This window comes from Sphaerodactylus townsendi, linkage group LG07, assembly GCF_021028975.2.
Source record: "Sphaerodactylus townsendi isolate TG3544 linkage group LG07, MPM_Stown_v2.3, whole genome shotgun sequence".
NCBI lineage: Eukaryota > Metazoa > Chordata > Lepidosauria > Squamata > Sphaerodactylidae > Sphaerodactylus > Sphaerodactylus townsendi.
The window spans coordinates 87508999-87525725 of record NC_059431.1 but is presented as its reverse complement, the minus strand read 5'-3'; the positions used below and the strand labels follow the sequence as shown (position 1 = coordinate 87525725).

General features: G+C 41.9%; 1 protein-coding gene across 1 annotated transcript in view; it reads right to left on the bottom strand.

The window, feature by feature from the left end:
• Positions 1 to 478: 478 nt before the first annotated feature.
• The window catches only part of ADAMTSL1 (ADAMTS like 1), a 569359-nt gene continuing 553110 nt past the window's right edge, over positions 479 to 16727 (bottom strand). The window contains exons 27-31 of the mRNA XM_048504173.1: positions 14325 to 14505; positions 10742 to 10949; positions 6648 to 6757; positions 4003 to 4223; positions 479 to 1672 (exon numbers count right to left, since the gene is read on the bottom strand). Coding sequence (XP_048360130.1) covers positions 1566 to 1672; positions 4003 to 4223; positions 6648 to 6757; positions 10742 to 10949; positions 14325 to 14505 — 827 coding nt within the window. The 3' untranslated portion in view covers positions 479 to 1565. The remainder of the gene's footprint in view (positions 1673 to 4002; positions 4224 to 6647; positions 6758 to 10741; positions 10950 to 14324; positions 14506 to 16727) is intronic.

Genomic DNA, 16727 nt, shown 5'->3' with positions numbered 1-16727 from the left:
CCCCTGACAGATCGTTGACATCCATCATTAGCAGTGCCCCCTCCTAAGTGGATGGAAGAAGATAAACAACACGAAGTGGATTCTATCATATTTGCAGGATTATAGAGGGAAGTTGCAATACCTAGTATTTTGGACCCCCTTTCCACCAGTTACAATGAATGGGTCAATGCCAATAGTCAGGGCCCCCATGTTAATAAAGGTATTCCACAGATCATACCCCAACCAACATGGTGGCCTTAGGGGAGGCAGAATGTCAGGGGGATTGCTTCTAGTTGATTGAGATGCATTCCTAGCTCAATGTAATTGCTACAAGATACATGTAACCAGCCTGCTATTTGTTATCACTGCCATTCTGGGACATTCTTTCCTTGATCTTTGCTTTATGGCTTCACACACTGAGCAGATAACCAGACACTTTGGTCTCATGGGAAACGGGATTGTTTCCATTGTCCTGTGGGGCAGGATGCCAGGTGGCTCTATCTCTATCACTGACCTTGGAGCACCTTAGCTCCAAACTAACTCTCACATTCCTTGGGAAAATGGGTGGGGGATTAACATCGGAATAAAGGGGGTAGCAAAAGCCATGTTCACCAGAACTGCCTTTGAAAAGCTGGGTGCTTCGATGCCTATCAATAAACGCTGCTGACCATCAATACAGAGTCCGTTTGTTGCTTCAGCTGCAAGATAAGCAGAGTGTCATAAAAGGTATCAGAGTTCTACAGACTCACTTTTAAATAAATTCACGTACTGTCCTGTGAGAAGATGCTTCTGAGAAAAGGAAGTGGCAGGTTGTAACACAACAGAAAATACAGCTAAAACCCTTTGTGGGCAAAATTTACCAAGCAGCAGCTCACCATTGTACGCTCATAATTGTTTCATCTGTAGCATCCTGTCAGGTAGTGAGGAGAATTTTACCAGTCCTCTCCCTCCCCCATTTCCTTTGATTTCTGATTGCTTGGGGTTATGTGGTAAAATTCTCTTCACCTTGTTGGTAACTGAGTGTTGGCAGGCATGTCACAGCAAGTTACCACTTGGCAAATGGTTGTTTGCATTCATGCTGCGTTAAAATGCATGCCAGAGTCGAATGTAAATCTAATCTATGGTTCAGTGTGGTAATTCCTTCTAACCCCCACCCCACCTTGTGTGCACATATGTAGGAAGGAACTGTCACTCTGATTCACAAATTGGCAAGTCTGGAGTTCAGAAGGACCATTAGCATATTCTGCCTGTCCAGTGAGGCCAGCATGATGTCTTCTAGGGAGTGTAAGTCCTGATGCTTTCTCTTTCTCGCTCTCTCTCAGTCTCCGCCCTCACAATGAACTGCAACTTGCTGTGTTTTTTGTTTCCCAACCTCGGTCAAAGGGAAACCATGTCAAGTTCTTGAGAAAAACAACAATTCAGTTGAAAGGTTGGTTTAAAAAGAGGGGGAAGGAAGGAGGAAAAATAAATAAATAAAAATGGAAGATGAGGCAATTCTATTCCACTTGTCTCAAGGAGCCCTTCTCATAACGGGTCAGAGCAAGACTGGTGGGTGCCAAATTCATCCTAGTGTTCGTTGCCCTTCTTCATGCTTTTCCACACGTCCCACAGCAGCGTGATTTGAACTGTGTGAGCTGGCAGAGCTTCAGCTGCTTCACCTTTTCACAGTACCTGGTGGTGTCTCTGCACTCAACTAGGAAAAGGGGGAAGAGGTTAATTGATTTTTTTTAAAATGGAAAGTTGAATGGAAAGTGGCACTTCTTTAGTTTTGGGTGGCTTTCGAGCTGGCATGTTTCTTGGCTTTCTTCCTTTCCCATCAGTTTCATTTTATTCCAGCTCAATTATTCTGGGCCAATTTGTCACAGCCCTATGTATGAATGACATGGAATGTAGGATCATGTCTAAGGTTGGGTTTCCCTTACTATCGCTTAGATCGTGGGACTATAATCTATTTCTGATTACTCAAAAGAGGATGATGAACCAGGAAATTGTGAGCTGGATATATATTGGAAGGAGAAATTAATGGCTGTTCTGCTGAACTCAGTTCTCATCATCAGATGTTGAAACATAAGAGCCCAATGCAGTAAAAACACTGTCATTTGTAGGAGTTTTAAGACCTCTCTGTGGGAGCAGGAACGACAGTTTTTTCTACAGTCACAACTATGGGAATGGGAGCAGGACAAGTCCGAAAGAACAAGGAATCTACCGGAAGCAGATTGCCTGAATCTTCAGCGTCTCAAAAACCTTTAGGAAAACTGAAGTTTCTCAACATATTTCAAGTCACAAATAATTAGGGTTAGCCTATCACAATAACGTCTTCTGACTACTATTCCATAAAGGATGAGTACAGAATTTCATTTACCATGACTACTGGGGTTTGTATGGAAGGGAGAACATCTTTGTAATGTCTTGCCAACAGGTGAGAGGATTCTATTGAGCATAACCTGATCAGAAATCTAGGGAAGCAGTGGAATAGTAAAATCTCACATATGATACCCTCTGTAGGGTGAACTAGTTCAGAGTATTTGCATATTTAGAGATCAGCTTCCCCCAGTGATTACAGTGCTAATTTGGAAGCCAGGGGTGCATATATGTAGAGATATTTCTGCTAAAATTTGCAAATGGAAGTTTTACCTACAATTGAGGCTTTATTCACAATTTAAGGCATTACCCACTTTTTTGAGTAGGGGAGGGGACTAGCAGCAATCAGCATTTGGACTGGAAATATTGGATATCTCTCAGTTGTCAGGCATTTGTGTGTTGTCGGGCTCACTGTTCAACGTATGTAACTTTGGGTGTGAATGTACCCTTTTTACTCTTCTGACAGTACTGCATGCCCAGCTGTTAATAACTGCTTTGACTTCCACAGCTCAGCTTCTTGAAGGACTTTTCTCATTGGTCAATTATTCAAAGTCGTGCCAGAAGTGTTCTCGCGTTCCCCATGGAAAGTGAGAAGCACGCGTGGGGCAAGAGGCAGCGTCTTGCCCTGATACGCCTCCTCTCTCTGCGAAGAGGAAGTGTGTCAGGAGAAGATTTTTTTTCCCTGACGCGCCTGCTCTCTCAATGCACCAAAAAGAGGAGTACAGAGGGTCTATTTTATTAGGATGCTTTTAATAAAACATTCATACTGCAAAGGGGAAGCACACTGGAAGAAGAATTCTTGCCTTGATGTGCTTCCGGTCCCACCGTGCACCCAGGTACCAGTGGGTAATCGGCCAGTGTTAATTCCAACTATTTGCTCAGTTGCCTTTATTTCCATCCCAGTCATGGAATGTAACATTTCTAAATTTAGGGTGCTTCTTGAGGCCCGCTCCTTCATCAGAAGTGCAGCTGGGATGTATATCGAACACAAAGTAATTCCGGGCAGTGGGGTTTGAGGCAACAGTGACTCATTAAGTGTTACCTTCGCTGTGCAATGTTTGCTCATCCTGGTGGCTTGTTGCAACAAGGAGCAAACACAATACCAAAAGCGCAAGAACTGCCTTGCTGGATCAGACCAAACAGATCCCTGCAATGGCCAGGGTAGATCAGAATGGCCAGCAACAGTGTTGCCCTACTGTTTACTCCTCCCTCTGGCAATCAGAAATGAGCTGTTCTAATCATGGCAGCTCTGCTTGGTTTGTGTTGGCTTCTGTTTGTTAACAAATTCATGAATTTGGTTAAATCACCTAAGTTACCAGCCTTTACCACATGGTTTTGATCATTCATTCCCTGTAGGAATTTGCGATCAGCACAGTCACCATCTGGCTTGTAGGTGTCACCTATGCTGATTCAGCATGCTTTTTAATTGCTACCAGTTTTAATTGCTACCAGCTGTCTCAAAAATGCACTGTTGGCAGGGAGCTGAAAGCTCAGTGCTTGGGGAATCTGGTGACAAACACTGAGTTTCCTCCAGCAAGAATAAGAGGCTTCCATTTTGTTGTTGTTAAGGATTATGCAGTGCACAGGATCAGCGGATTTGAGAACTGTCACTCCATCGACAACGGATGGTACTCCCCATCCCGTTTCCCTTAGAAGACGTACTGTTTTCACATGGGGTGATGTTGCAGCGCTGCCAGTTAGTAGGTCTCGGTCTCCAGGAACATAAATGCTCTTGCACAGGTTTGTTGGTGTGAACACACACACATTCCACTCGTCTTGATTGGAAGCCATAGTTCCCACAGGTAGCTGTACACAGAGTCCACAAACTGACTCTCCAATGTACGCTGCAAACATCTGTCCAGCAGTTCTGTGTGCTTAATGGCCTTTGATAAAAGGAAAGGAAACAACATAAAACAACAATTGCGGAAATTTTTTTTTTAAAAAAAACCAGGACATTTATACATTTTTATGGGTAAATGGCAAGGAGTTATGTGGGGTACTGAAACACCGGTCTGAAACACTGGAAAGTTTGTGTAGAAACTCCTCTGGCTTCTGATATTTTAGCAGGTTTTCCCCCTACACGTTTTCAATTGTATCTTTGTGCTCCTAAGAGCTAGTAACTCATTCATTAAAAAGCAGAGAGTCTCAGGATGCTGAGTTGTTTTTACATGCCTTTGGATAATGCGCTCTCAGTCCACTACAGCAGCAGTTTGCAATAGGGTTGTGTTGTGTGAAACAGGTTATAGGAAGGACAGCTAGTATTTCCTTTCCTTTCTTAGTGTACCTAGCCATTCACTTGTAAACTACTTTGGTCTGTATTCATTTGTTCTACAAACCAGAAAATAATGCTCTTATCAGCTGAACCAATGAGTGCCGAGCGGGTCCAAGGAATCAGATCTAAGCCACCCAGGCACATCGAAGGTCAATGTCAGAAAGACCTGTCTTACCTTCCTCTTGAACCTGCTTTTATTTTGACTCCAAGGAAGTATTAAGTCTATTAACTAGCTTAGTAGTTTTGAGAAAACAGAGGAGACCTGGCATGCTGTGACATTAGCTACTGTTGACAACCTGCTGGGGGAAAAAAACTGGGGGAGGGCAGGGCAATTGCCCTGGTATTGAAGCAATGTATGATGTTACTTCTGGGACTAAACAGGTAGTGACATCACCACATCAGGGTGAAATTGTAGGATTGATGTGCACGATGACATTACTTCTGGTATGACACCAAAAGTGACAATATATGTTGGCATGATACTGTCATTTTCCCCAATTCCTCACCCCCTCCATATTGTGGAGTAGCAGCAGGGAGCAGAGGTGGATGCCAGGAGATCCCCTGCTATAGTGTGTCCCCCCCGCCCTGCTTTTGCCTCACCACCACTTGTATTATCTTGTGAAAGGAAGGGGAAGACAAATGATCCCCTCATTCTGCTACAGTTCTGACAAATTGGATTTCCATCTTTTTGTGTAAGTTCATGTCTTGGATGTCTGACTGGCCTGCTTCAGCTTATGAAACCACATTCAATAAATGCTTTCCACCATCGTAGGACTAGTTCCAGTGTAAAGGTTTTCAAAGCTGAGCTATCAGATTGGAGTTTTGCAATCGGTGTCTGCGGCCACAGCTCGTTCGTTTACTGGGGGGTATGTGTGTGTGTGTGAGGAGGCTATGTATGTTTAAAGTACACGTTGCCATCTGAAGACACTAAGTGAACATTCTAAAATTATCCAAGTGTATCACTGGGATTTCCTCTTGTTCCTACTCATAGACCTTTTCATGCAAAACCAGTTTTGTCTACTACATTTATAGAAGGGGGGTCCCAAAAGACTTCTGGGAGGGAATCCACCCCATGTTCCCTACCTACCCACTGTGTCTCAGCATAACTCCTTTCCAATTCCACTCCCCCCTTCTCCGAGACTGACATGTGTCCAGGTCTCCACAACTGCTTCCAGGCCTGGCCGTGGTGATTCTGGTGTCTGGGAGCCAGGCTGAATCCGGAGAAGCTCCTTGATGCCGATACCAAAATGGTTACATCTGGAGTGGCTCCAGAATACCTTACTGCAGTCCAGCAGGGCTAGAACAGCTTCTGGATACCACTGAAGTTGGGCCTGAAGCAGCTCCTGGATGCTGCAGCTATGGTTGCCCCCTGGAAAGATTTCTGGATGCCACTGCTGCCAGGCCTGGAGAGGCACCTAGATACCAGTGCCTCTCTGGTCAGACCTCGTGTTGCTGCTGGGTGCCATTGCCACCACAGCCAGGTCCAGACCTGCTCCTGGATGCCACCATGGTTGGACCTGGAGTGGCTCTCAGATACCACAGCCACTGTGCCTCCAGGTCTGTTGTCTTTGTGTGTGTAGACAGCGCTATTGTTTTGGGGGAATTTAAAAATCCCCAATGACTTTTTTTTTGAGTTTCAGAATTTTTTTTGCAAACATGGGGAATGGTTCTTGAAGTTTGCAGAAGTATCTGTTTTCTTTCTTTGTGTCTCTGATCTACAGATTTAGACATCTGCAGATGGGGCCACACTTCACTACTAGAATATATGATAGACTTCTCTTTGGCAGGAAAAGATGCTAATCCTTGTTTTGTGGATAAAGTCACATCTTACCTTCATAGAGAATAGTTCATGGTAAAAATGGATAAAGAAGACATATATAGTATTCAAATTCAAAAGCCATTAGGTATGAACTATTCTCTATGAAGGTAAGATGTGACTTTATCCACAAAACATATATAGTATTCAAATTCAAAAGCCATTAGGTATGAACTGAGTCACACAGAGTCAGATGATTCGGATATCACTGGGATTTACCTTGGGAGGGAGCTGCACTGGTCCGCAGATACAGATATTCCATCCCTCGTCTGGCAGAAAACTTGTCTGTGCTGTACTGCCAGTCTTGATCCAACACATGGCCCGTTACACTGTTAATGAAGAAAATGGGATATATACATTTCAGGAGAGCAGCTACCTTGGTACATTTCAGCAAAACCAACAGACTCCAGTAGCACCTCCAAGTCTGATAAATACATTGTTGACCAATAAATAAAGAAATTATAAGCTAGGAAAGAAAAAGCCGATGCGGCAGTGAAAGGCCACAATATGCTTGTGAATCTTTAATGTGCTAAATACTATAACATTCATTTGTATTTGAGACCAACAGAAAGTTCATTCTCTCTCTTTCTCTCTCTCTCTGACACACACACACACACACACACAAATCCTTTCGCTGAAGCTTGTGATCTTCACAGGAGATTGCACTCTGTCCCCCACTACTGGACATTTTACAACTCATTGTTATCACCATTTACAGGAAAGCAGTTAATAAAAAAGAACCAGGGCAGGCGGGTTTCAGTGAAAAATAAATAATTGAAAAGTATGAGACGATTAAACGTAAAGCCCTGGAAACATAACAACTGTAGCATATCATTTCCTCATAAAGTGAAAGAGGACATTTCAACAGAAATAAACCTGTCACTCGTTTTTTAAGATTTAATCCCTCCTCCAGTTAACTGTAACACGTTATGAGCGACTGGTGCTTGGTTTCAATAATCCTGAGTAGCTTCAGTAGAACCAGGAAGGAAAAATGAATCATTAGGGTAAACAATATTATTGGGAATTAAATAGCTTAAAAGTTTTGGACAAAATCACTTAGTATGGGAAGGCAGAATAAGAGTAACAGTGACTATAGATTTTCCGGCATAAATTCTATTATTTCTTCAGATTTTCACCAAATAAAACTCAGCTCACTGTCTTCAGTGTTAATATCATAAAACCTCACTTATCTGGACCGATTCCTACCTTGCTTTTGCTAGACTTGTTCGGTTGGGTATGTTCCACATAGCTTTTGTAAACACATGTGCAATCATTCCCTAGCTTGTCTGTTGCAAAAGAGAATTCCTGCCATTTTTTTTCATGCTGGTTGCATCCAATCAGTATATATATACACTGGGGCCACTATCCAAAAAGGCGCTTCAGACATGCCAAAAGCTAGAACATTCCCAAGGATACTTCACACAATATCCCATTGCTCCCAGACCTTGTCATAAATGGTGTCTCATGGATTTCAAAATAGTTTTCCATAGCATCGAATATTTTAGCCACAAATATGAGGAAACCTCTAAATCATTTCAAGATTGCATGAAATTCTCATCTTCAGGATCACTATTATATTCGCATCAAAATAAAACGATAGGAGACAGGAGTGGAGAAAAGGTCAATTTTTGGAAGGGACTAGAGTAAATCTGCTTATTTTCACTGCACTTTGAGAAAGGTACCTGATGTCCCCCTGGATGAACTGTATAATACAATAGTAAAACACTACTGATCCATAGCCAATAATCTGTTTTTAATTGTAATCAGAATGATCAATTTGTAGGTACGGCCAGGAATGCTGCTGTATAGGCTTACAAGATCTCAAGAAATGTCCCCTCCCCACCACTTCTCTGGCTGGAGAAATATTTTATTAGAAAGCCAAAAGGTCAGTTGAAACAGATGAATTCAAGTAACTTTTGATAACTGAGCCTGGATATGACATCATGGTATGATATAAACCAAAAGCTACCTCTGCAAAGGAACTGGAAGACAGAACACATTACATAAGCCTTACCTGAAATTCCAGAGAAAGTACAAATTGGACAATTTGCTTATGTCTTTTTGAAGAAAGATGAAATCCTTACTAACACATGCAGCCCAATAATTCAATCAAAGCTACAGTGAATGTTTTCCAAAATATACAAAAGCAGCCTTCCTTCCAGCCACCGCAATGCAGTTATAATCAGCCAACTGAAAGCAACAAATCTAATTTTCCTGGAAAGCACTGGATATTAGGCAATGGTCCAACAAACTAGTATTCTTCAGAATGGACTAAATATTGCCCTCATGTGGTGATTATCTCTGGGTGATGGACAGGTCTTTAAACCAAGGAATTAATTGTCTCCTTGATTCCATTAGGAATTATGAAATAAGCATGACTGGTAGAGCTACACTGGCTCTACCTGTGTGAGAAAATGGTTATTTCCACAAGGGTTATCTGCCTTGAGGTCAATGTTGTTGGGAAGTGATGTCTTCCCTGCTTCTCCACAGCATCATGAGGCATTTGGGCACCTCCACGGGGTTCCCTTGCTTTTCTCCAATCCTTCTTAAATCTGCTTCAGCATTTTAGGGAAGACAGCCATAGAGGTTGAATACCGGTAGCTGCTGAGTGTATGAAAATTTGGATTTTCTTGCCCAGTATATGTCAATTATTTTCTCTGATGATATTGTCCCCAGGCAATGATCCTTTTTCACATATTTGGCACTAGAATATAATTATATCAACACACCGTTGTCACAACATGGTTAACATGTTTTCTGAACTTCCACCTTTCATTTTGCTCAAAAAGTAACTCTTAAGCTCCTTCTCTTGTGGAGGAATATGGAGAAAAGTACATCCTCACAACAGAGAGGGATAGAGACTTATTTTTAAAATAATGAAGACTAGGAATTTACAGCACTAGAGAATCTGCCAGGTGCAGCTTAGCCCGTAGGAGGAAGAAATGCTTTGAATAGCTTGTGATTCTTCAGAAGTGACATCAACAGCTTCAATATTCTCATAAAGCTGACAAAGTGGGTACAAGACCACATGAAACAAGAATTACAAATGCCCCGGTGGTGGTGGTGGTGGCTGATCCTAAGGTATTGAGGCAGGGAAACTGCAGAGAAAACTGCTGGGTGGAAATCCCGTTGCACCAGCACTTAACAAAAGTCACACTAGACACAGAGAAACCATGTAAGTCCATCCACTTGAGTATGTTTAATTTGACATCCTTTCCAAATTGGCTTCTCTTGCCACAATTATTCCCAGTAGCCAAGAAAGGACATTGCAAATGAGTTTTTGGGAAGGTTAGGGTGGAGGATGGTGAGGGTTTTTAAAGTAGTATTACAATATTTTTATGATTATTTTATGATGTTTTATTATTGTACTCCACCCAGGGACTTCGGTGATGGGTGGGGAATAAGTATAAAGATAATTTTTTAAACAAATAAAATATTTAATTTTATCTGGATATGGCTGGACTCTACTAAGCACACTTACTTCTATGGAATTAGAAGGATGCTAGACTGCAGTTAATCTTACTTGTTTATCCAGAGTTTAACATCATCTGTTCAAGTGCATTTTCTTCAGAAGTGTTGAACTTTTTCTGTTTTTAATTTTTTGGGGGCACTATGTGTCTAACGCGTTGATCTTGCAAACTTGCTGAACATCAAGCAAGGGGCCCCAACTTTTTTGAACCTGTGGACACTTTTGGAATTTTGATACAGAAAGGTGCACACTGCCACTAATGGCTGATGCACGAGGTGGAGGCACGAGCCACAGAATAACTGCCATAATGAAGATCCTTGTGCTCTGATGACAGTTGTTGCTAAAGCAAACACTTTACAAATCTGCACCGCAAATCGCATCACCAATGGCCCAACAGAAGCCTTGCTGGGCAAAAATCCTGCCGTGCCCTGGCCGTTTTCTAAAAACACTTGGTGGGCACCAGGAAAGGTTTCAAAGAGTGCCATGGTGCCTGTGAGAATCACATTGGGAACCTCTGGCATAGAACTTAACTAAAAAACAATAATAAAATTGAGATTCATTTGTTTTTTTCAACAAAAGCACTGTCATCAAAAAGACAGTAACTTGTACTTATCTTCATTTATTTTATGATTTACAATGTGCAAAACCTACTAATATTTTTGTCTTGCTAGTCATCACAACAAGCCTCATAGGTAAGTTACTGTGATCTACATTTTACTGATGTCTATCCAAGACTGAGATAGCATGACTTGTACAGGGCCATCCAATGCAGAACCTCTTCTGCCCATACTTCTTTGCTGGGATTTCTCATGATCACAGAAGCTTGGTGGTTGTATGTACTTACCTGTCCCCACGCAGAAGTGGCCCATTCCACACACAGCTGTCTATTACAGCTCTGGGTATCTACAGGGCGCTTGGCAACCTGAGCACATGCATCATTGGACATAGGGACTGAGTTGCCTGTCGCTGTCAGTTTCTGGCACGTCACCCGCCGGTTTTGAACGCCTCCACCACAGCTCTGTGTGCAGGGAGACCATGATGTCACCATCCATCTAAATGGGGAACAAGGAGAATGGTGAGGCAGAATTACAAGCAAAGACCCTTGAGAAAGTCACAGTGACATTCCAAAATTACACGTCTCTTTCTCCCCCATTTATCAATCACGTTAGTGCCATTTCCAATGAAGACTCCTTTACATTGTAGAAGAAACCAGTAAGACTGGTAAAACTCAGTATCTTCTTGAATCACAACACACTTGGAATAAAACCACTATGGAATCCAATCACCATTTCAAGGCTTTTTTTCAGTGAGGCAGGCACAAAATATAATCTGTTATGCTCCTTAGGCTATACAATGAAAAATATCTATGTGGTGCTTTCCCTAACCACGAAGATGCTAGTTTTAAAAGCAGAAAAATGGATCTTTGGTGTGATGGTAGTGGAAGCTTAACTGAAAATAATGGTTCAGAGTCAATTTGCTCCCTTGGCACCAGCTTGCTCTTGATGCTGGAGAATGGCTGCTGAATCTTCACACCATGCGGAATCCTAACTGGTGCATATCTTCCTTTGCCAGAAGGGTTTGGAACCTATCACGGCAAACAACAACTTCAAGGATGCTGGAATGTCTCCTTAGTATACATAGTTTGCATTCCACAAACACATATAAATTTCCTGATACAGAAATCCCCCCCCCCCCAAGTTTCTGTCCAATTTTCAGACATAGATTTCAGGCTGGCCTCCTTCTCCCAAACTAAGACTGAACAGGAAACTCCCACAGTCCAGCACTCCATCCCATCTGTGCTTTTCCTTGCTCTGAAGTACAGTGTTGGCTGCTCTTATGAGCCAGATTTCATTTTCTAGGTTCTGACTATGTAAGACATTCTCTTTTCAGACTTCTCTTGGAGAAAGACGAGTATTCTAAATGTCAGTTTTCTAACTATTCTAGAAATATCTCAACAATTTTGGTAGCCATATCAGTACAACTGCATGTTATGAGTAGGTCTGTAATTATTTTTCCTGATAATCTAAAAGCAAACATGAGCATGCAAAGAGAGAGGTGCAGGAGGGGGGAAGGTAGGGGGAAGCAGTTCATTCATTCTCCTTATGCTGCTTTCCTGCTGATAATTACCATTTGATTTCTGATTTTGGGGAGGGGGGATCTTGATTTTTTTTGGGTCTTGATATTTTCCCCTCTTCCAGCATACATATGTATGTGTCATCAAGTCTAAACCTTCTGATGAGATCAGACTGCACCATGCCACCTTTCATGCATCTCCTTCAGCATAGATGACGGTATTTGGCATGAAAACAGTGTGAAGGGAAGAAGTGTTGCAGCTCCTCTCTTGTCCCCAGATGCAGCTCTGTGTGGTGTAGTGGTTAAAAGTGGTAGACTCTAATCTGGAGAACTGGTTTGATTCCCCGCTCCTCCATATGAGTAGCGGACTCTAATTTGGTGAACCAGTTTTTTCCACTCCACATCAAGGATGCCGGTGACCTTGAGCTAGTCACAGTTGTCAAGATGTATCTGATCCAATAGATTTTTGAACCCCCAAATTCAGTTTCAATCATTGCAATTAGCAGTTCCAATACACTGTAATTACTAAAACATTTTGAAGCTATAAGACGTTGTGCAGAAAACAAAACATCCCAGCTAACCATTGGGTGCTAAGAACTAACCAGGCCTTTCATGCTCAGGCAGCCTGTAGCTTGTTGCCGGCTGTTCCTGCTTCCTGTCAGGATTCTGTGAGGGAGAGCACCCTTTGACAGGCATGAATTGCAGCCACATGTGTGGAGGGATCTTTGGGTAACAATACTCCTGCACGGTCCAGAAAAGATGGTACTAATGGGCTGCAAGCTAAGTTCGCTGAGGAAGTCTGCTCATTCAGTGGTGTGATGTCTGTCTGGAAGATGATGGGAGGAAGGGGAAGGGAAGTGATTATTGGTTCCATGGGAGAAGTCTGGTCAAGCCGGAAACTGGACAGCTCAGCCTCATGTTTCGTTTTAGGATTTATATGCCCTGGGCAATGGGAGGAAATCCCAGCAAGTTCCCCAAAGAGCAATCCTGCTTCTGTTTCTTAATTATTTGATGGAATGGGCAAAAAAAATGTGCCTGAAGACTTGGCAGGTTGAGCAGAAGCAGTTGACTCTTGTGCTGCTGATCAAGATCCCACAAAACACAATGGAAACAAATCAGGAAAGAAAGTCCTGCTAAAGGAAAGAATCCTCCTACGTACACAATTCTTTACAGCATACTGTTTGGAAAGGTCACATCCACAGCTTTTCAGCCCCTTGTAAATGTTAGCTTTGCACTGTCAACCTCATTCTGCTTCCCAACATACACATTTCATCAGTTTCTCGAGAGTCAGGAAAGCAGCATGAACGGCACTGCAGCTTAGAAAGGGGCTCATGTGCATAAATCATTCCTGTAGAAGTATTCCCATCAGCAAGTCAGACTGCTGCGGATATTAATGAGCATGTTTCATATTTCACTAACTCTCCTGCTCCCAGCTGTTCCTTGCAGTTCAGCTGGCCATCCAGAAATTCTTTGCCTAATGGAGAGGTGTGCAAAGCATTATGGAAAACTAATAAAATGGGAGACATTTCCATGGTGGCCACTCCATGGCCATCATGACATTTCCTTGATTCACAGTTCGGCTGTTGCTGTTGTCAGAAAACACCAGGAGGATGACATTTTGAGGTCAATTGTGTGTGCAAATGTGAATGTGTAGCAATTCTGTTTCATGCAAACCACTGGTCTTGTTCTGCATTTTTTCCAGAGTGGGTGGTTGAGATGTGAACTCTCTGCAGTTAACAGGTCTAGAAATTTTTACAGATGAGGCTGCAAAACACAGAGCATGGCTTATATCACAGTTTAGTTATTTGCCCAAACACCTGGCCATTAGAAAGCAAAGCACAGAAAAACATGGTCAAGACTGGCTTCTGAAAACTGCTGAGAGCCACTGCTTTCATCGACTAAAAAAAAGGAAAATCCTAGCCCCTCATGATGGCAAAAGAGAATACTGGTCTGCTATTTACTTTCTATTTATTCAGATCTGTGACTGAGGTTTAATATTCGGAAAGCACAGTCACAGATTTCAATACCTGCATTCTCGCATCCTGTTGGTCACAAGAAATTAAGGGACAACTGGACATTGTTACCAGTTTCTTCTTGGTGTTTGCAAGAAAAAGGGTCAAAGGACCAATTGTTTTCCAGTTTACTAAAGATTCCCTATCAGATTGCCTAAATGGGATTCTTAATTCACCACAGTAACTGGTGAATGACTTTTATATTTCTGCAATAACCTGTCCATTTTAGTGGAACTATGTTCTGATCAGCCCATTTTTAGACAAACACCAAAAGAACAAATGTGAAGCATCACTGTAACGTAATTTGTGATAGCTATTGAACATTTCAGTAGAAAAACAAACCTTGAAGGGCAGTCTCTTCTGTTACAAGCAATAGGCTGTAGATTTGGTTTGGGTTTCTCCAGGCAATGGGATGTGTTGACTTGGGTTCCATCCAGTAAGCATCTCAGCTGGTGATGCTGTATTCCCTTGTTACCACAAGAGGCTGAACAGGATGACATCTTGTCCACGGACCACCAGTAATCTGTTGCAACAATGTAACATTTATGGTAAAACACGTAAAACTGACAAGGTGTTTATTAACACTGCTAGAAACTGCAGCTAGACCAATGAAAGGTCACTAGTCTACAAAAATGGTTACAACAAACACCCATGCCAGCCATTCATAGCACATTAGTGGCATGGAAAAAAGAAAGGAAAAAGAACCAACACTCTTCCAAATAATAAAAACATTCTCTTCTCAGTCTTATAAGTTTCATCTAATTTCTCTCAGTTAATTTTTACCAACTAAAATGCCATCGGGGTTGGCTTTCCAAGCCTATCATGACCCTTTCTTCAGAAGGAAAATACCCCACCCACATTTCTCACTTTAGTGGCCTTTTTTGTATCATCTTGAATATTATTATCTTTATTAAGATGTATCATAATCATTTCATAACACAACCAGATGATTATATGGGCTATGGCTCAGTGGCAGAACAAAAGTTTTGCATGGAGAAGGTTCCAGGTACATCCTCTTGACTCTTCAGTGAAGGGATCTCTGGTGGCAGCAGTTGGGGTAGAACCTCCTCTGCTTCAGACCTTGGAGAGATACTGGCAGCCCAGGGGGAAAATACTAAACTAGATTGATAAATGGTCTGACACAGTATAAGGCAGTTTCATATGTTCTTACTTCCCTTCTATTTTTCTGCTCCTTCACTATGAATGAAAAAAAATGCTAGAATCATTGGAATGTTTCAGCAAAGGTGTGCTGAGATCCCAGGAGACAGAGCAGTCGGAGATACTCCTGTGCTATTTCCAAGTCACCAAGTAGTCACAAGCCTTTATTGGCATAAAATAAACATACAAAATCAGCATACAAAATTTGCCCATTATTGCTCACAATTATAGACACTGGTACTAAAATACTAAATACTAAAATATATACATGGTCCTTCTGTAACTATAGGACATTACTTCAGCTAAGTTAACCTAATTCTAAACGCCATCAGATACTGACAGAAGCTAGAAAAATTACTGCTGGCTATATGTGGTCATAATACATAGACATTGGTTGGTATTCATTCAGACATTCATTATTGTTGGGCAGAAATTTTGCTACATTCTCACACACTGTGGGATCCATGTTGTTCAAAAGCATAGGTATCTTAAGAGCATCAGTTAGATTGTTATACAGAAATGGGATAAGTGCAGATTGTGACATTCTGATTTTTTGCAAACCTTACACAATGAAAGAGGTATGATCGAAAGGTTCCACCTGACCCATATTGTATGGACATAGCCTCCCTCTGTTTATCAATTTGTTGACATCTCGCCACAGAGCAGCATAGAAGGCATTAGATTGAATCTGGCCAGTGTTAAAGCTCTTTTCTTAATTTAGGGTTGGTGGATCCACTGTAAATAATTGGCCATGTGTCCTTGTCTAATTGAATACAGGGTCAGGGGAAACACGTTTTCCTGCAGCTGTTATCATATCCCGATAATTTCCTTTGTTCTAATAGCTTAGTTTTCAAGCAGCTGTATGCTCTGATAGGGAAAGAGGGACTAATTCACTCTAATGAAAAGCCAAGAGGTTGATTTTTCCCAACTAGTTTCAGCCACCTAGAATTTTGTATAGTCGGAAAGCATGAGGTGTAACAAACTGGAGTGATCCTGCAAATAGTGATGAGCTGCATCTGACAGTTCTCAGCCAGGCCATCGTGGGTACAAGGCGATATTTGCCCGAGTTCTAAACATAGGGCTGCATATGAAGTACAATTTGGTAAGCTCCATAATTTTGTGGAAGAAACGGACTGGCTGTGTTTATATTTTTGTTTATAGTCTGATCCAAATAGGTGCTCCATAGAGGAGCTGAGAGTCGCATTTTAGCATTGAACACCTTCAATGGATGGTATATACCTGGTGGCCCACAGTGAAAAAAAGAAACGCTTGAATTGCTAGGGCACTGTTGTTACTGCAGCGAGTGCTAATTTCCATGTACCTCGCCCAATTAAGGTTGCTAGTAAGAGTTATGCCCAACATTTGAACTGTTTAACTTGTTCTATGGTTCTGTTTATTGATTTTGTCCATGAAGGACTAGGGTCTTCTAGCCAAGACCAATATTCTTGCTCTTTCTTTTCATAGTTAATTACCAGTCTGCCCTCCTTACAACATTCAGCGCACAGCAATTTAAGAGACGAGTGAGACCAACTTTAGTGTGGTGCATAGCAGTGTCGCCAGTACAGCAACGCTGGCACGCATTTAGTG